The 21,117-nt window shown below is 36.1% G+C and overlaps 1 protein-coding gene across 1 annotated transcript in view; it reads right to left on the bottom strand.

The window, feature by feature from the left end:
• The window catches only part of OTOGL (otogelin like), an 89,240-nt gene that overhangs the window by 18,208 nt on the left and 49,915 nt on the right, over nucleotides 1-21,117 (bottom strand). Inside the window, exons 27-41 of the mRNA XM_027680368.1 lie at nucleotides 20,633-20,749; nucleotides 17,659-17,815; nucleotides 17,065-17,091; nucleotides 14,882-15,049; nucleotides 13,076-13,354; nucleotides 12,350-12,467; nucleotides 11,076-11,155; nucleotides 9,938-10,207; nucleotides 6,979-7,829; nucleotides 6,118-6,295; nucleotides 5,049-5,191; nucleotides 3,954-3,977; nucleotides 3,730-3,822; nucleotides 2,904-3,093; nucleotides 525-739 (exon numbers count right to left, since the gene is read on the bottom strand). Of these exons, the coding sequence (XP_027536169.1) occupies nucleotides 525-739; nucleotides 2,904-3,093; nucleotides 3,730-3,822; nucleotides 3,954-3,977; nucleotides 5,049-5,191; nucleotides 6,118-6,295; nucleotides 6,979-7,829; nucleotides 9,938-10,207; nucleotides 11,076-11,155; nucleotides 12,350-12,467; nucleotides 13,076-13,354; nucleotides 14,882-15,049; nucleotides 17,065-17,091; nucleotides 17,659-17,815; nucleotides 20,633-20,749 (2,910 nt within the window). The remainder of the gene's footprint in view (nucleotides 1-524; nucleotides 740-2,903; nucleotides 3,094-3,729; nucleotides 3,823-3,953; nucleotides 3,978-5,048; nucleotides 5,192-6,117; nucleotides 6,296-6,978; nucleotides 7,830-9,937; nucleotides 10,208-11,075; nucleotides 11,156-12,349; nucleotides 12,468-13,075; nucleotides 13,355-14,881; nucleotides 15,050-17,064; nucleotides 17,092-17,658; nucleotides 17,816-20,632; nucleotides 20,750-21,117) is intronic.

The raw sequence follows: 21,117 nt of genomic DNA, 5'->3' as shown, positions 1-21,117 counted from the left end.
AAGTACAGTTTTCAGAAAAAAATTATAATGATTTCTGTAAAAAATGCTACCAAATTGTCAACATAATAGTTACTGAGTCAGAATTTGTTTAACTGGAAATTTCTATAGTCAGATAAGTCTCAGACTGCATGAGTCACTGTTGTATGCAGCAGAAACATGAGGTTTTCAGTTCCAGTGACCCCAAGCAAGAATTTAATAAAAACAACTCTTTTGGAACGTATTTGTCTTGACATGATGATCTGGTGCTTCTCCTTTGAGAATTTCCTGTTAATTATTTAAAAATAAATAATTTTTAAAACAGCATAATAGCACAGGGATCAATATAAATGCGTGTTTACATTGGACAATGTGACAAAAGTACTAAAGGCAACTTGATGGAGGTATTAAAGCCACCCATTCAGTTGTTCAACTGAAATATGAAAATAAGCAGAACACAAAAAATGTGCATATATCTCTCACTCTTTTCTTAATTATACAACTTTTATTTCAATTGCACCTGCAACTTTTCTGATCTTCGTACTCACTTTTTTGTGACAAGGGATGAAAATGCTTCTGTTTAACAGTTCCATACAGTATGTGCAGTTATCTTCAGTACAGTTTCTTACTGGCCTCCTGGTTGTTACATCAAGTGATTTCTCAACTTCCCAACTCTTAATGAACATTTCAATTTCCTCCATATTTGTAATTATGCTCATGTTTTGCATTTTCAGGTCATCACTAGGATCTCCATTACACACCCCTGGAGACAGAGCATCATATTCAAAGCACAAAAAAACATGCCATATGCCTACTTTTGGGAAAGAAAAGTGCACTTAATAAGGTAAGATTAATATTGCATCAGGCTGACCTGTGCAACTTAGTCACCTGAGTTTATAAATGAAAGCAGTGGTATGTCCACTGTAGTTCCAACCTTCTGCTTGTGACTTTAGTTCTCACCTCAATGGCTAAGTAAAACAAGCAGATCATGCAGTACAGCTAATTATACCTTTCCCAACAATTAATTAACTTTTGAGAAAAACTGCTACCAAAGTGTGGTGTTGAGTGTAGCAAATTCACTGATATGGCACTAGATTCTGATCTCATTCTACTGAACAGTGGTCAACTCCTTGTGAGTAACTGTAGATGGCTTTCAAGTTAACTGCTTGTCACTGATGATTTGACATGTGTTGAAACTTAACTGAACATTCTAAATGCAAGAAGTTGTGAAAAGAATCTTTTGATGAACAAATTGCTTTCTCAAGAGAAAATATGGTTCTTACTCTATTTATTAATACAAAACCACTGGAAAAAAACCCCCACCCAGACCCCTGACATTCACTGGCTATCTGAATTCATTATTGGATGTATTCTGTTGATTCATCAATTAAAATATATGATTCCTATAAGCACATAATAAGTGACTAATGCCAAAACTTTAATCTTTATACTAGTGGTTTACATCTCAGGAACTGATCAGGTAAAGTCCTCTATCTTGCTTCCACTTTCCTTCTGCACCGTTAACCACACACTAAGCCCTTGCCTTTGTGCTTCCAGCCCTGCAGTCTGATGCTCTCCAGGGTCCCTTAACTATTCTTAACTCTTCTGCTTCTTCCTGCAAATCACTAACTGCTGGAGTTAGAATTTGTAGGGTCATATTACAGAATTACAGAATCAATAGAGCTTTTAAAAATAAAGCTGATGTACCAAATAGTTACACAATTTTTTCCATTATGAAAGGAAGAGGATTGAAGAATCCCCATCAGGAATAAACAGCAGAGAATAGGAAAGGAGAGCTAAAGAAGGTTTCAGTTTTTCCTGCAAAATATCAAGTAAAGTAGAACTTTAAAGCGAAGTTTGGATCTGTCTGCAAAGTCTTCCTCTTTGTATCTTCTCATGGCACAAAGAGCAACTCTTCTATAACTATTCTATAATTCTTCCTACATTTGATCTCATCTCATCCCACTCTTTCAGCATGCATAAAGAGGATGGCATGATACTAGAAAAAGATGCAGGGCCAACATTCATATTCTCTCCCTAGATCTAGGAGAACTTTCCTTTTGTTCAATCAGAATATAGCAATCGATTTTAAAGATTTGATTTGTTTATAATTAAAGCATATCTGAATCGCATTGTTTGCGTTTAAAACTAAAAGTGGTTTAAAAGATCATAAAAAGTTCATTTTCCTTTTCAATGTGGGGTAGACTACATAAAATTACAATGCACCAGAAAAGGAATATTTATGACAGAATTAAAGCAATTCTGAAATACCTGCTTACACTTCTCCATATTATTCATTCAGGCAGAGTTATAAAAAGGCTATCAGGGAAGCCTGAAACATGCTAAATTTACCATCATTGTAATTCAAGTCTGAGACAACTCAGCACAGTTTTGGACCCTAGATCCAACCTCAAGAGGTCTAAATTCAGATTCACTATTCTCAGGAGACTTGAGCCCTTCCCAAGATACATCTTTTTTCAGTATTTGCATAGTAATAAGCTGACATTGCTAAAAACAGACAGTTACTCTTTTCTCCATAATCACTGAAATATACTGTCACTACCTGAACTTCTTTAGCAGCCACTTCTCCATTGAAAATTTTTCCCTTTTCTTTACTTGACTTCAACAATATTCTTAAAAACAGGCAGAAATAAGTAAATTTTTTAAAAGCTATTTAGATACAATGTGCTGATCACTACTTGTTCTAAAAAGTACTTTATTAGCATGTAGTGCTTTCAAACAGAATGATTAATTTATTGTTATTAATTAGCAGTATTTCACAAGCCAACATCACATAGGATTGTCATCATAGCTAGTGAGGGTCACAAGGAGAGTTATAAGGACAGCTGGTCACAGACACAAAAGAGAGTTGCAAATTTCAAATGGGAAGTTATTAAATAAGAAAAAAATTGTGACTGTAGCCTCACCACAAAGTCCTTCTGTCTTCATTGATGTGTTAGAGTGTAATCCATACTGTATATCTATTATACCTGTAACATGAGCCCACTTGATGCTAATACCAGCTGGGGTATTAATGACATACATTGCACCAGTATCTTGAATACTCAGTCCTTCTTTTGAAAATGGTAATGGTTGAATTACAGAATCCACTACTACCTAAAATAAACCAAACACATTTTAGGAATAAAAACAGATTGCAATTATCTATTCTATATGTATTCCTATTTAATAAAGTTATTTTTTTACAGCCTCTACCACATACAACAGTCACAGTGGTTGCAACACAGAGCTTCCCATCAGTGCCATTTCCTATAACTGCAAATGAAGTAGGCATGAGAAAAAAAATCTTTTCTAATTAAGGAAGGAATAAATCTTATTTATCATATATTGTATTATAAAACAAAACCTCATTCCAATTATTCAACGTTATCTGTTCTGACTTGTAATTGACTAGCAGGAAAGGCAGATTTAGTGTTTATCCCATCTTGGAATATTTTTTGTTCAGTTTTAGGGTTTCTGAAAATACAGTCTCAAGTATAACTTCTTTTGCAGCTTCTTTAAAATCTCTAAAGAACTTTTAAGTGTTATTTTTGGTAAATAACAGATAAGTGAAGCATGGTATCAGAAATTTATATTGTTTTGCTCCTAGGATACCATAAATTACTGGGAACTTGAACTGCAAAACTAGTCCTAATCCTGTAATATATAATTTTAATTCCGATTTATTACATTCTACAACAGAATAGCTCTCCAGCTATTTTTTAAGTGTACACACTGTTGATATATACTTACTTTTCTTGCTAAGCGATTGATAAGTATTTTACATGTGGGTGTTGTGACATTTAATTTCTTAAAACAGAGCCCTGAAGTGCTCGCAGGTGGAACCTTGAAAGAAAAGTGACAAATAAGTTTAGTTACTATTGTTTTTCTAATTCTGTACCAGTGCTATTGGGAATTTTTATCAATATATGTAACATTAATGCATTTTATAATTAGTAAAATAAAAAAGTACTTACTAGTTTTCTTATTGAATTTGCACTCTGGAAAACATTAAAAAAAATTAGAAGTTCAATGATAATCAACAGCATTTTTATTTATCAAAAATAAGTTGACTATTTTCTTTGTCTTTGAAGTGCTTCTACAATCAGCTAAATAATTACACTAATTTAATATATTCCTTATAAATAATAAAAAATACACACTTCCCAGCTAAAGTAGTGCACATGCTGAAAGGTCCTTTCAAAAAATATTTCTTAAAGAACTACAGCTATAGACTTTTAAAGCTCATCTGCCTATGTGTTCTACATTCCCACCTCTAGACTGTAACCAAGAAACAGTGAAGAGAGCAATCTAATAGAAAACCGTTAAACCAGTGCACGACTGTTGTACTTAACAGTCTTAAAGTTCAAGTATACAGTTGCCCAGTGAGAGTAAATAAAGAGGGATGGGAAGGAAAAGAGCCTGTCGAAGTTCCTCATCAGTAACTTGTTTATCCACAAACCAAGGATGGAAACAAGCCAGTTGGTCAAGGGCTGCATAAATTAGGACTACAGGAAATGCAAAGGAAATGTATTTATAGGTTCTAAGGATGAGACTGACCTGACCTTAACTGGCAGTCTAAAATAAAGTGGCCAGATCCCCTCTGTAGGCAATGCAGAGTCAGACAACTACAAAGAACAACTCACCACAGTAATCCCAATGTCATTAACACATTCCTAAAATAACTACAAAATATCTTTTTGACTATTCAAAATATTTTAGTATTTTGACCACATGGTAAAGTATAAATTCAAGGCCACAAGAAGACTTGTGCGTGGAGAGCCTGAAAGGAGACATGAAGATTCAGAAGTTATGGCACCTCTTCTAATTTAAATGTAACCTACATTTGAATTTCCTTATAACATAACAATTACTATTTAACCTGTGACAAAATACTTTTATCTAGACAGCATGATTAAGCATGCTCCTTGAAAATTAAATAACTTGCCATTTTTCAATGGGTATGGCTTTTATATCTAAGTTTTAATTGACATATTTTTGCAGAATTTCATACCTATAACAAAAAAATTCAAGAAACTATTACAATTATTGCAGAAATGCAAGAATCTTACCTGATTAGCAGGACATTTTTCAATATGAGCAACAATAATTTCTCCTGGTAACTTGACTAAAATGTAGGAAGCCATATTGCAGAGGGCTATGTTGTTTCCATCAAATGTAATAATACTCAGTTCAGACAGTACAGAACATTGACCTAAAAAAGTCATTTAATGAGGTTAACACAAAACCAAATACAGGACATTTCTAAAACCTTTCAGTTCTAACATTATTTTCTTTCACATATGCATTCATATATATATTGATGACCTTGTTCTGCAGACAGCATATTGAGCCATAAGCAGAACCAAGTGTTTAGGTTACTCAGTGGAAATACCTTAACCTACTGTTGTGTACCCAAGATAGGGGAGAATGTTTAAAATTGCAAAAATTTCACTTAAGCCAATGTTTTACAGGCAAGGTCAATGAATCTGTACAGCATGAGATAAAATATATACATTAAAATGTACATATTTTTGAGATACTGATAACAAGGAACTTTTCTGTGCTATCTTGAAAGAAATATAAAGTGTAATATGGGTTTCATTAACCAATTACCATTGGTTAATTACCATTAATCAAGAACTGCAAGGTTTAAATATGACTTCTCTTTAGCCTTTTTTTTCCCCTTGGCAGACACTCATCTGCCAGTTTCTGCAGTTTCTAAGCATGAGTAAAAACTGCTATTAGAGTAACTGAAATTGAGGGGTTCTGTCTTTCAGAAAACGCTAGCAATTTTTTTTTCTTAACAAAATGTTGAAATCTTAACACTTTTACTGATAGAAAAACTGAAATGTCTCAGCTGGAAAACATTGATGTTCATGCAGCAGATGTAATTTCAATGTTTTCATTCAAAACAAAATATTTTGATTCTCTTGAATGTTATAATACAGTGTGGTTGAATTTCAATTCAAATATACCAAACCATTCAGTATATTTGATTCTGTTTTGCTGATGAATAGCTCTTTTAAATTCATTGCAGCATTCAACCTCATATTCCCATTGGAATAAACCCTTAATTTATTACTTGAAATTTACAGATCAAGACACTATATTTTATTAAAAAATAAAACAGTGACTTACAGGGACATTCCCATTCTGGACAACAACTATCAGTGTTAACTTGAACAGGCATTCCTTGAAAACCACAATCTGGCTTCTGCACATCCTTAGGGCAGTTCCTTGAAAGGTTGTATAACATCCAACCCATATTAACACATACATACTGGCTACATTTGTCAACAGATTCAAGGTATCTTGGCTGTCATATAAGGAAAAAAACCAACCAGAATCAGCTCTAAGTTCATTGCCCTTATGAAGTCGAAACAATTACTCGTCCATCCCCCTGCTCTGAGAGAGTATCAGCATATCTACCTGCCCCTCATCAGTTATTTTGGAATTATTTGCATTTGTGTGGTTGTAACAGGTGGCAGCAATACATGTTCCATCTAACAGCACACCTGTCCTGTTCCATCTAACTTTGGTGGAATACCCTACAAAAAGCATTATCCATTGAGGCTATGCATTATAGTCAGCAATAATCTGAAGCATTTTAAGAAATATAAAATCATGCATTCCCATCAGGTTAAACCATATGTCAAAGAAACAAATGGGAAAAGGAAAGACAGAGTGAGATTATGCAGAAACCCAAAAATTCCATGGATTATGGCTTTTTCTGCATCTCAGTAATATATTTAGCTATCTAGAACAAGCACATAGCTTTAAAGCCTTTTTTTTCAGAGCAATACATCCAAGCTGTAGAATATACCAGGACAGTGTAAGAGCAACAATAAAACTATCGTCTAAGAATAACTGGGTATTTAAAAATATACAAATTAAATAGAAAATAGGAACTATTTAAAATCTCTGGTATTGCATACGTAGCATAACAGAATAGACTGAAAAGTAATATACAATTTAACATACAAGTAAAACTGATCATACCACACACTCAGATGATGTAGACATCAGTGTATGCATCATTGTACCAAAGTAAGCCTTGTCAGCTGCAGCTGTTGTTTCTGAAGAGGAAGGTAGAGCTATTCCACCACTAGAATGAGATAAACCTATTTCAGTTCTCTCTGTGGCCTCTGCTAAACTAAAATAATGTTTAATCGGTTTCTGTGTTGGGATTTTGGACCTATCTGATGTAGTTAGACCTGGGACTCCAGAAAGAGAGATATTTTTTACTGAGGTTGTATTTCTTGAAAAAAGCGAACTCTGGACTGCAGTTAATGGCAAATAAGGCAGGGAAGATTTGTCAGTTGTGGTTGCCTTTATCTTGGTAAAATTTCTTTGCTCATATGAAATCTGACCACTTTGTGAAATTTCCACAGTTCTCTCATATGAGGTTGAGTATTTAACTTCTGAAGCTGTATATGAGGTACTCTTCATCTGTGATAATGGACTTGTAGTACCAGTTGTTTTCATTACAATAATTTTTGGAGTTTCTTTAGTGCTCTGGGAAGCTTGAGTTACTGCAGTTGTAAACAAAGATTTGCGTGTTTCTGTGGTGGTAAGAACTGAAGCTGAAGTCGTATAAAAATCCAAATCAGCAACAAAAGGATCAGTGGTTTTTGTAGTAATCCTAGAGGCTAGAGTAGTGCCTGAAGTAACTAATAAACTGGCTGAAGAGCTAGGTGGTATTTTTGCAAAAATATAAGGTACTTTTGAGGATGTGGCATTCACTGTTGTGTTCATGATCACTGGTGTAGTGGATTGAGTGATGATTCCAGCTGATATGGATGATATATTTCCATCTTCTTCTGAAGAACTTACCGAAGAACTCTGCTTTCCTAGAGAAACATTAGAGAAATGAGTGGTCTTAGGAGGAGGTGAAGGCATAGTGGGCTGGCTTTCTAAAGTGGCTTCAGAAATTTTAGGCATTCGTAAAGAGGGCTTTAAAATGGATGATTTTAGTGCTACTGAAAGGTTGGTAGAAGGGCTTATATTTAAAGTGAATTTAGAAAAATCCACACAAGTCAGAACGTCTATAACTGGAATTTTGACGTTCCTTGTGTATCTAGAGATGAAACTGATGCTTGAGTAGCAGTTGTATTTTGTGTTATTGATGAAGTGTTATCTACTGTGGGAATCAATGAAGAACTTGTAGTCTGAAATGTCACATAAGATGGTAGTGATGTTGATGATGAGGTTGTAAATAAAGATAATGACCTTGTAAGAGAAGGATCTTTAGGACTGAAAGTGCCTGAACTTTGAGCCACAGGGTCAGTTCTCAGTTCTGTATCTGAGCTGCTTGGGTACTCTGTAATTTCTGAAGTGGTTACTGATATAGCATTTAGAGGTAATACCAATGTCCTGAGCGGGAAGACTGTAGACATAATGGATTTCACTGGCTTTTTAGAAGTGGATGACACTTAAATCAGTGTGCATTATATACGTATTTTCTCTTGAGGCTTTATGTTGAGAATATGTTGAACAATACAGGACATAACATATTGCTTCAGGCCTGCCTGCACAATCCAGCCTACATGCAGGATGATGAGAACTGTGTGCCTTGAGCAGATTTGTGTCCTTGAGCAGCAGATATGAGAAAGCTGCTAGAGGTAAACAAGAAGAAAGGATGGTATCCAGGGTGTTAGAAACCAGAGGATGGGAGGGCCTGGTAATGTCAGAGTGTGTGCCTTGGATAGGTGAGCCAATAAAGTTATAGCTATAGTGTGTGATAACGGATGTAACCAATAGAGAGTTAGGATAGAGCGTGTGAACCCTGTAGGACCCTATATACTGTGTGTGAATTTTGCAATAAATGGAGCATTGACTATACCTCCATGAGGAAGTGTCTTTGACTCTGGTGCTCCTTTTTCGCATCTTCTCGTTAAAGCTTTACTTACTATAGACACGTCAAAGATTTTGAATTGAGTTGAGGAATGGAAGCTGCAGAAGGCATTTTATAAACACTTTTGGAGGCAACAGTGACAGCTGCCCTAACTTTGGGCTTTAAGGAGGTAATCAAGGAATGCACTGGTAGAGATACTGTGCATATTACAGAAGGAGTTGAAGAAGTGTTTATAGGGATTTGAGAAGCAACTTGAGGTGCAGATACAGTCATTATTGGCAGAACAGCATAAGTACTGCCCCTTTTTAATGGGGATGCCTGCTTGGGAACAGTCATTGAAATTTGCACTGAAGATAAAAATGGCTTTGGAGAAAAACTAGCTGCAGAACTTGCATTTAATGATATCAGAGAAGTTTTAGACAAGGGCTTTGCTGTTTTGAAATATGAAACTGTGATTAATTGAGGAAAACTTGTCTCAGAGCTAGCAAATCTAGTAGTCATAGGAATTTGAGGACCAGTTGAAGTCAGTGCAGAAAACCATGTTGGGTAAACTGCAGTTTGATCAATGCCAGACCTCATTCTAACAGACAAAGTAGATACAGGAGAAGCAGATGTGCTCAATGTCAACCATGGACCTAGAAGAAATACAGGTCTTGTGAAAGTTGCTCTGCCAGCCAGCAAAGCAGACAAAGACACTTAGAGGATATTTCAGCTCCCTTAAAATTACTTACTGAAGGAGTCTTACTCTTCCCAATCCCTGCAGACAGCTCAGAAGTGACAAAAGGTGGGTTGAAAGTTAAAGTTGTTAATGCTGAGGTAGGGGAACTGTTCCTAGCTGAGTGGTTGGTGTTTCAAGTGAAAATGGAACTACCACTAGGGAGGTGGGTGTTAATAACGCAGAATGTGTTGGAATTGGACTTGCACTAAGCAGGGCTGTTGGAGTTGCTATTATAATAGGTAAAATTAAAGATGTATTAGAACTGACAGTATGTGATGTGACTGCTGATGCTTGAAGAAGAGTTGGAAAACGTGTTGAAGAGATGAGTTTGGAAGGGACAGTAGAGCTGGCAGTGCTGTGAAGTACATCAGAAGGGTTCACTGTACTTGGTAATGAAAATGTTGAATAGGTGGCTGCATTAGATGCTTCCAATAAGTAAAAGTCTGTAATGGACTGTGCTGACATATTCATTCCCCTTAAAGTTGTGTTTGCCTCCATGGTTATTTTGTCTGTCACATCGATACGACTTGGTTCATTCCCCAAAGTAACAAATAAAGGAGGTGTCTGAGGAAATCTCTCCATGGTAGCATCCGTGTGAGAGATTAACCATGAAGGTTTTGTTCCAATTTCTGATCCTGTAGGTGTCACAGGTATGCCTAAAAGGAAAAATCCATGTTTCACTGTCATTTATGGATTACTAGTAAAGCAAAACAGCAACATCTATCTCTACTCAAGTCCCATTTAAATATTAGCAAATCAGAGCTTGCCAATGGTTCCAGGTTGCCTGATGACTTTGAGGAACTCAGCTGACTCAATTCTCAAATTTTCTTTGCAAATGAAGTAGTTAATTTTTTATTATTAGAGAAAATCTTGATTTTGCAGAGCAGTTTTGAAACACCAAGGGAATACCATAGAAAATTCAGTAAATTCAAAACAGTAAGATATTTGGAATAATCTTTTTACTAGTAAATATCAAGCACAATGTATTTAATTCAAAGTTTGTAAAATAAAGACATAGCAATAAAATTTAATTTTAATATTAAAAGAATATTTTACCCTCCAAAATAAGCAAGCAATGTGGTATCATTACACACTAGAACTTATGAAATAGATGTTTTGAGTTTGTTAGTAGTGTCCCGCCATCTGAAAAGAATGTACTTTTTGCCACAGCAGTATTTCTTTCATTTGGGATCTTTCTCTTATATGTGTATAATATACTAGCATTATATACTCAAATACAGTTTTCATAAGTATAACATCATGTCTAAAGGTTATATTTAACCCACAATTAGAGAAATTAAAGAATTCAATTTTAAATATAGTTTGTTTGAATGTAGAAGCTGTATTTTGAGAATGGACTGGGAATGGACGGGGAATTGAGTCTATGTCCCACAGAGACAATCTTCAACAGAAAGATGTGCTGATAAAGCACTTAGTTTTAAAAAAATGAACATTTGATTAAGCCTTCCCTGGGATCTCTAGAGTAAGGCATAAGTTTAGACCAGTATAATAAAATATACTTACAGTCTTCTGGATAAACACATCTATGTGTGACCTCATCGAGGATCATGTTTTTGGGACAGTATGGCATGCATCCTTCAACCCTATAAAATATTTTATAGTCAATTCTGAAGCCACAGTGGAAGTATAAATTAATTTTAAATTATTTTATTTGGCAAAAAAAAAAATCAAATGTCTCCCCTATCAGAGCTCTGAGAACTTTCTAATGTACTGGCAAACAGAATTTTGAGGCATTTTAAGGTCAAAATGTTATTGAACAGCACAGTTCTGTTTCTAAATTGTTAATAGTCAATTCTTTTGAATAGGCTGATGAACACGATAGCTGCTTCCACAACCGGCTGGAAGTTTAGACCTCTAAGCAAAAAGGTTTTCCAAAGAATGATGAATGTTCATTTGAAACATTAAAATATTTAGACTGACTCTATAGAAAGTCTTCTGTTGTGTACTTTCAGCATAGGAGGGTGCAGAGAAGTCCATATATTCTCATATTTTTTCATTTGGGGGAACTTTTTGATAAGAAAAGCATGGCATTAACAACCAGTGTGCCCACATGGAAAACGCTAAGAATACAAACACAGAAAATTAGCAATATTATTAATATTGCAAATCATAAACTGCATATGCCTAGGGAGGTAGTCTGAAATTCAAAATGTCCTTTCTTTTCCAACACATTGTGCCTTCAGTTTTTAGTATTTTTTCTTTTAGTTTGTTCTGGTTCCATAGATGCCAAGGAAGAACCGTGGAGACAGGAAATCTTGTCATTAAGACACAAGCTAATATCACCCGTGTAAAATCACTCGCTTCATGGCAATGACTACCTCTTAGTATACAAGTTCCTTGCTCTTACAGAAGAGGGCGCATTACTCCCTTATTTTACCTACAGTTTTTGATCTCTGTCACATAAACACCAGAAAGATGCAGTCATTTTATCATCATGGGATGCTAGTTTAGGATGTAAATATAAATCCACAGAAGGAATTAGCCTTCATTTAATTTTATAGCTTTCTACTTAACCACTACCAGAAGCTAATCCTCTGGGCTAAATACAAACCTTCTTGTGTTGAAATATTGCATATAAACAGAAATATATACCGTGGGAAACAAGAGGCCTATTGCAAATATTTTTATATGACTTGTGAGAGTTTCTCACAAGAGTGAAACTGAAATCTGGATGAGTAAAAATGAATGGATATTGCAAGTACAGTAATCTTCATAGAGCATATGGTATGCATATTACAAAAACAAAACAGTAGCAATGTGAGCACAATTTTACTTACGGAGGAAGGAATCTACATGCTATTCCTTCAGGATCGCTACATGTCTTAAAACAAGGATTAGCACAAGACTCATATCGCCATTCACAGATCCTTCTATAAGGCACAGAAGCACTAAGTTCTGAGAAAGAAGGAAAGGGTATTATTTATTGATTGTATAGTCAATCAACCATAAATTTACAGCCTTTTCTGTATCATACATTGGGATTTTCAGATAAATGAAAAAATGGAAGCCAAATAGACAAATTCTTCAGAACTTTCAAATAGGTGAGATTTTGTTCAATTTCAAGTATTTTAGAATCATTCAAGCTAAAAGACACTTCAAGCTTCAACAATAAAAACAGCTACTCTTACAGTATATTCTGTTTACAAACCTTAAAAATTAGTTGAACATAGTGAAGATACTGTTGGTTGCAGAAGCAATACAATTACCCAATTCATTTAAAAGAATAAATACCTATACATCACTAATGAAATATTAACATGCATCATTTTCTGACGTGAATTTCGTTTTGAAAGTGTAAACAAATGAAAATGTAGTTCAAAGATAAAGTGACCATCATCTGCAAAAATTAAAAAATAATAGCATTTTGAGATGGAATGGAAGACAAAGAAAGAAAGGAATTAAAAACAGGATAACAAAATTTGTTACTGTTGCTGATGAAAGACAAGTGCTCTGAAGGCAAGCAGAAAAAGAATACTTATCCCTGGGGATTATGCATAATTTACCTTCAATGCTAAAGCTACTGAAATGTTTGAATTCTTCTGAATCATTGTACTTTGCCACTTTAACACTGGATGAAGTGAGAATGATGAAAAAGCCTTTTTTACTGTGCACTTCAAAGGCACTGAGCCCTGGACTCCAGAGACCACGGTGGTGGAAGAAGGTGGCTTGTCTCTGAAAGGAGGCACTTGCCTGCCACTGTTCCAACCCAATGGTTTCATTATCATGTATGTACAGAAAGTAGTTTGGTCTTTCAGCAGATTCCAGGGAAACAAGAGAGAGAGCTTCCAGAGAAGAAAAAAATAATAATTATAGTAAGATTTTCACAGAAAACAACTTACAATTGAGATTAAATTCTATATATTGGCTTTTAAGTGGCTCCTTCTAAACACCCGCTTTTCGCAAAAAAATATTTCAACCTTATGTTACACAAAAGACGGTTAGAAATGCAGTGCAGGGTCTAAAAGAGACTGATCATATAATCCAGAACCACCAGGGAGCTAATCAGTTAGATCAAAACTACATTCAATCTACTGCTAACAACCTTCAAAATTATTCATAAGCAGACAGACTGGAACTTGCTCAAATTGGGAGTTTTTTCTCAAGTTTGGACAAATGTCTGACAACTTAGCAGTACCCAAATTTCACTAGTAAATAACATCAAATTGTATGAACATCCTTGACTTCATCTTGAGGTCAGGGGGTTTTTCACATACAGTCATATCCAGCAATACAGTAAGAAAACCTGTTGCCAAATAAGAGACTTGACCCTCTGTTTGCTCTGCCCATGCCAGAAATCAAAAGTGAAGAAAATTCTCTGAAAATGAAAGAACTTGATTTTTAACTTGAATAAAGTCTTAAAGTGTCTTTAATTTACATGAATACTATCGCATTCCTCATGGACATGAAAACTACCCGTGTACTGCACAGATACAATGAATATTTTACTTCCGCATTACATGGGTTGGAGAATTCACAAGACTAAATTAATTCTTTTGTTCTACGTATTTTTCATTTCAAAATCACATCTAAAAACCCAATTTCCCCACTGAAAAAAATTCAAATGTTTTTAAGCTTATTTCACTTTCCTGTGAAGACAGACCTTTTCTACTTTGAGGGTTTGGGAACTTTTTCAACAAACTAAATTATGCGAGAAAACAATAAAAAATCTGTATTGACTTACTTGACACAAATGGCATATATGTGAAGAAAGGAAAATACATACAGAAGGAAAAATATTTAAACGTATTTATTTTTGGTTGTACAGTCTGGGTAAGTCTTTGATAAGTGAAAAATAGAGCTTAGGAATAGCTAAGAAACTATCTTCTACATTGTATGCTTACTAACAATGCAGAAAACAGACTGATCATTCTAAGTTGCACATTTTCTAGTCCAGTGAAAGTAACTAGTAAGAAGAAATCATAAAGTAGAATTGATTTTACTGGAGACAAAAATATCCTGCATTGACCTTCAGTGTTGATAATTGCTATATACATGTGCAAAATTTTCCAGTTTTCCAGTTATACAAACTAATTATTTTTTCATAAAGGTATTTTATTCACTTGTGCTTTTTTTAATATTTCTAAAACAACCTTTGAGAAGTCAGCTTTAAATCTGGCAGTGACGTTTTCTAATATTAAAAAAAATAAAAATTAAATTCCTCAGTTTTGAAGTTGGCCTCTTCATCCTCACTTATTCCAATAACTAAAAATATCTAGACTATTTTGTGAGATTTAGAAGATGCTGCAAAAATCATTCATATAGTTTGAGATGTGTATATTGCCATTAGCAAAACTGCTGAGAACACTTACATAAATCTTTATCTTTGAAAAGACCCGGAGTTATCATGAAACTGAAAATTACATTTCCATATGCCCCGGTTCTAGGCAGAGGAAATATCCTTCTACTGGATACATTAGCCCCGATAATTGTGTCATTTGTTCCAAAACTTGCCAAAATATAGGGTCCTTCACCAAGACCTAAGGGAAGAAAAATCAAATAGAAACACAAAATCCTCATTGCATAACATACAAAACTTAAGTCTTAATTTTCTGCTTGTTTTCATTTGATAGTGGAAACATGCATAATGCTGTCCTTAACTTTAAGCCTGGTAGGCAGCTAAGCACCACAGAGCTGGTCACTGCCTCCACACCTCCGAAGAGAATCAGGGGGGAAGAACTGAAAAAAACTCATGGGTGGAGATAAAGACAGTTTAATTTGGTTTGGTTTTTGTTTTTAATGAAGGAAAGAAAAAGAAACGAAGGAAAACAATAGCAAGAAAAGTGATGCAAAAAACCCAATTCCTCACCACCACCCAATCAATGCCTAGCTGGGCCCTAAGCAACATATGCCCCCGTGTATTGGGTCTGGCTGAGCCGGAGTTCATTTCCCCATAGCAGCCCTCACAGTGCTGTGCTTTGCATTGGTAGCCAGAAGGGTGTTGATAACACACCAGTGTTTTGGCTGCTGCTGAGCACAGCATCAGCACTGTAACATTCCTTCCTCAATGGAGAGCAAGATCCTGGGAGGGGACCCAAGTAGGCCAGCTGATCCAAACTGACCAAAAGGATATTCCAGACCATATGACGACAGCTCAGATATAAAAGCTAAGGCAAGGAGCGGGAAGGCAAGGATTCATTATCTCCAACAGCTGCCTGCTGAGGAACTGTTATGCGTGCTGAAGCCCTGCTTCTTGGGAGTGGCCGACCATCGCTGCTCATGGAAAGTAGAGAATAAACCATGCTGTCTTTCACTTCGCTTCACTTTTGTGCGCACAAGATTCCACCTTGCTTTTGCTTTAAATAAGCTGCCTTATCCCAACCCACGAGTTGTTTTTCCACCTTACTCTCTCCCCTGTTCGGCTGGGAAGGGGAGTGATAGAGTGGCTGAGCGGGCACCTGGCTTCCAGCCAAGGTCAACCCACCACATCCAGAAAACTTCTCTCCCAGTTTTTATTGCTGAGCACAACATCATATGTTCTACAACATCCCTTTCATCATTTGGTGTCAGCTGTCTCAACTGTGTTGCCTCCAACTTCTTGTGCGTCCCCAGAGTGCACACTGGTGGAGCAGCATGAGAAGCAGCAAAAGCCTTGATGCTGTTTAAGTAGTAACTAAAACACCATTTTCATCATGAATATAAAATATATCATCATATTAACTATACAAAGAAAGTTAGCTCTATCCAAGCCAAAACCAGTACTCCTTCCTACTTTTTCAGAGAATTGTAGAATTGTTAAGGTTGGAAAAGACCTTTAAGATCATTAAGTCCAACTGTCAACCTACCCCTATAACGATGTTCACCATTAAACCATGTCCTCAAACATTTTTGAGTAAGCCAAAATTCCCTGCTACAAAGTAATTATGGAAATTCAGTTATACCTAACAAGATCTACATGCTACTACTCTACTGGGCCAGACAGGAGGAGAAAAGAATCATCTTTATATGATGTTCATGATAGGATGTAAGTCGCTAAAAAAGATAAATTAAAATTCACATTCATATCATTGCATTTAGTCAAGTTTCCCTTTCCTTTCAACATCTTGCTCCCTACAAAACGTGCCCAGTATCCAAATATTAGAGGGGATGACACAGGAGTTCATTTTATTAAATCAGTACCACTCTCACTCTAACGTACTGTTCTTTTTACAGTACAGTACTTGTGAGACTCATGCATCCATCCCATAACATATCAATTTCAATATATTGTAGGTCCCAGTTCTGAAATGTACAGTACAAGCATAAGCTAACATCCTCCTAGAGCTTCTCCCTGACTTCAGTGATATGCTATATGGTGGATTAATCCACCCACACATTGAACAAGGTTATTATTTGAGGTATTAGGGCTTACTAAGATCATTCAACACAGCTGGGCCACTGACCTTTACTTATTAAAAATAGAAGCAATGTTAAAACTGCATACATCAAGTCCAAGAGAAAGCCCATAAATTATTTCAACTGAGTTTTTAAGGCAGGAATATCAAATACTACATACCTTGATTGTAATATTCACAGTCATAAGCTAAAAGAAAAAGAAAAAAGTACATTTTTACAAAGTAGCAAGAGAATCCATGCATATTTGCATCCTAAAAAATTTAAAGTTCACTTTCAGCAGTGGAAGTTTCATCTTCCACAAGATATTTCAGCCAGGGATTTTATTTCCTTAGGCTTTTGTTCAATTACATACAGCTGTATTTAAGTAGATGTGCCAGGACAGCAGACCTGAAGCATGAAATATTCTATAGCCAAGAACCCTTCTTGATGTCAATGAAAAGAAGAATGGACTGGATCTCTTTGCAGCCCTGCACAGAGCACTGGATGTACCCCAGATCTGTTACACAGGTGCCTTTCCAGTAGTCTCTGCACTAGTACACCCTGAGCACAGTCACCCCTCTTCAGTAAGGGGTTGTGTAAGGCTAGCACACCTCAGCAGGTTGTGTAAGGCTAGCACAGCTAACACACAGACAGCCTGAAAAATGTGAAGTACGTTTATTATCCACCTACTTCTGTCATATTTGTATAATTGGGCAGCAAAAAGGCCAAAGGCCTCAGAGATGAGCTCTGGTGCATGGCCAGCCCACATACACACCACAGAGCAAAGGAGATCGCCAGTGGATCGCTGCTCCCTGCTGGCAGCACTTGTGGGCATAAGCTGCAATACTGGTACACAAACACTCGCAGTCCCCACCAAGATTGCAGTTGCATGTATCTGTGTGACAATTTTTGATAAAAGAAGTCACGTCAATCTGTAGGGGGATAAAAAAAGGAAGAAAAAAAGAGGTTATTTAAATGCATGAGCTGTTTGAATTTGTGTTGTAGCATTTTCAGCAGGAGTTATACTTCAGGATTGACTGAAAGAATTACACAAAAAAATAAGGTATTTTCCAAAGTTTGGGCATATTCCTACACAAAAAGTACAGTTTAAATGATCAGCTTATACCTATGTACATGTCAAAAGAAAATTTCAGCCCATGACTACCAACAAACTTGTCTGTCTACACACCTGCTGTTCATCAATTTTGGACAGTATATTGAAGATGGAAGTTCTGCTTTTTTTTATATGGCAAATACTGCCATGTATAGTCATCCTGTCAGTTTTGCATGAAAAATAACAAAGTCACAGCTACGGCTATGATTACCAAGTAATTAAAGTAATAATTTGTAGAGAGGGTTTTGCCCAGGGAAAGAAAGCTTAAGCACACTGGTGACATTTCACAAAAAAATACTTCTGCACTTATCAAAATTTTAATATAAACTTCATTAGATCAGAAATCCATATCCTCATTCTGAAATACTATCACATTATTTCATGGTTTTACATGATACACTATTCCTTGAGTTTAAATCATCATTTTTGTAATGTTAAGCAATGTTTCCAAAACAGTGTTCTTACTCAACACATGGAATGTTCAAAGCAGTGCTTTTCTTCAGTTTAGTCTCTGGTCTAGCTCAGCTGTAAAGCACTCAAATGGCACACGTCAGATTACAGAAATACCATCGCAGCAACAAAGCAGCACTTATCTAACACAGAGGCAGCTTCTCAGCTGGCAGCTGCTAGAAGCTGTCAGGGACTCAATCAAGGTTGACTTTCTGCCTTCAGTGGAGAATGATGCCATTTTGCTTTCATTCTTTTCTTATTTTGAAAACAGGGATACTACTGAGAACATGGGGAACACACACGAGCATTAGCTCCACTGAAAACAACTGCAGTAGCTATGCAGGAATCACTAAACAGCAGATTGGCTCCAAAGACCTCAACCTATCTCTTGTGCCTGCAGGACAGCATCTCTCCATGGGTCAGAAATATCCTGCTGTTGTGACAAACTGGGAGTCTTAGGTCAAAGTTCTTACTGAGCTTAGGAATTATAAGGAAGACCTGTTTTCCTGCAAGTGTTGAGGCTCCTTAGACTCTGCTGAATTCAGTGCTTATCTGGGCAACTGCAATCCATCAGTTGCTGCCAGCCAGAAATGCAAGATTTTTGTCTCCCTGAAAACTGGGTTTTCCAGCCTGAGTTGAACTCTGAGGCCACGTGTCCCACAGGCAGGAGCTTGCCTCCGTGCACAGCAGGATCCTCCATCACCTGCAGAGCAGGAGCAACAGTAATAGTCCTGCTCCAAGCACGTCTGAAACCCACATCTATGTTTTCAGTCCTTTCCATGCCCCCAGTGTCAGTCTCTGCTTGGGCTTTTTCCTTGGCACCCAGTTCTCCACCCCTGTAGCTAGCAGTCTACTGTAGATGCCCTTGATAGGAGGTCACTTTATATTACATTTGCAGGAGCTGTATGTTCACATGCTAATAAATTGGTTTTAAAAACACATGAAAGATGCTTGCTTTACAGGCTGTCCCATACAAGATAGATACGTGTGTGTGAAAATACTTGACTATGTTTTGCACCTGACATACATTTTTTAACGTAATTATGCTAAATTTTTGGCACAATGTTTTCAAATTTTCATCACAACATGGATAAGATATAGAAAATGAATGTTCAAGAGAAAACATCTTTCTTTATGAGTTGTGATATTATAGCTTCTTAAAAACTCTCAAAAGGTCCATTTTTATTTATTACTTGTCACTTCTAAAATACACTCATCACTATGTTCTCAGGCACATGCTCAAAAAATTCTTTACATAGTAACTTAAGTCAACACTAATAAATCTCTTGGGTTAAGCTACTGCAACCTCCTACACAGGCAAATGCCTAACCATGTTGATATCAAACTTCAGTTTTGAAAGTCAGGAGGCTCAGCTGCGACATCTAATATTAAGTATTTAGTGTTAACAGTCATAAAGGAAATAAGAGACTGAGACAAAATGTTATAGCGGTTCTTGCTTACCCAGGTGTAAAGAAGTACCTAAATACCTTTGGGAAGCTAAAATCAGAAATAGGGGAAAATTTATAAAGCATGTCTTGCATTGATAAAAGGTGGATTAAAATGGAACTAAAGATTACCACAAAAGCTGTTGTTGTCCCCATCTTGTCTAGACTGACCTAAGGACATTCTTGTAACTCAAGTTCCAGGCTCAGCCAGGTATTGGGAAAAGCAAGGACACCAAGCCTCAGAGTTTTGATAAAAAGCAAATGATGAGCTGTCCACTAATTAAAAATATCAATAGCTCTGAAGCTGAAATCTTGATTTCTCGTATTTCTTTCTATATTGAACAGGACAATTAACAAAATAACACCATTTGAGATAAGCTGTAGGTACATTACACATGTTTAATTCTACATACTTAACTTTAGAATCCTGGAATATATACAAAAGCCTTAAAAATTTAGCTACCTATATAAACAAAAGGTATGAATAAAATCTAAAGAGAACACAACTTTGATTATTCAGTCTACTAACTCACTCCGAGTTATCGCTATTATGTTTAGGCTCCAGTCTTGAAAGGAATGAGGAACTCTGCACAAACATAGCCCACCCACAAAGAGGTACTTGCAGGGCTTTGCTCTGTATCCTCCCTGACATTCAGACTGAAGGGAAAGGCAATAAGAAATTAATTACTGTAATTTTATTATTTTCATAACAGAATATCTTGGATATTTAATAAACTTACCACATTGCGACAAGGTGCAAAAACATCACTGTATAAAACTGAGCATTCCTTTTTGGCATAGGGGAACTTGCTCTGATGTACATCACATGGTCTCAGCGTTTCATTTGGGCTCTTGCACTTGAAAACAAGCAAAAATGCCACAAATATTTTATAGTTAGGTGTGTTTATCACAGACTCAGATACACTGTAGTATCATATAATTCAATACTTGCATAATCAGAAAACAAAAGTTTAAATACTATCTTCTTCATTGTCCTCTTTCCCTGATTTGTTGTTATAACTGAAAGCGTTTTCACAAAAAAAGAATCTTTGTGTTTTGTTTTGAAATACTAAAATGTTCCTGCTGTCTGCTCAGTGCATCAAGACAAAATGTTTTCTTTGTGACACATTATAATCATTACCAGAGCAACCAACTGTAACATCACAAACAAATACATGGTCCAAATCCATCCTGGGTGGTTTTGCGCTGACTTTAAATGGAATCA

Source organism: Neopelma chrysocephalum, unplaced genomic scaffold (genome assembly GCF_003984885.1).
Source record: "Neopelma chrysocephalum unplaced genomic scaffold, ASM398488v2 Primary Assembly neopelma1_59, whole genome shotgun sequence".
NCBI lineage: Eukaryota > Metazoa > Chordata > Aves > Passeriformes > Pipridae > Neopelma > Neopelma chrysocephalum.
This window is presented reverse-complemented; position numbering and strand designations above follow the sequence as displayed.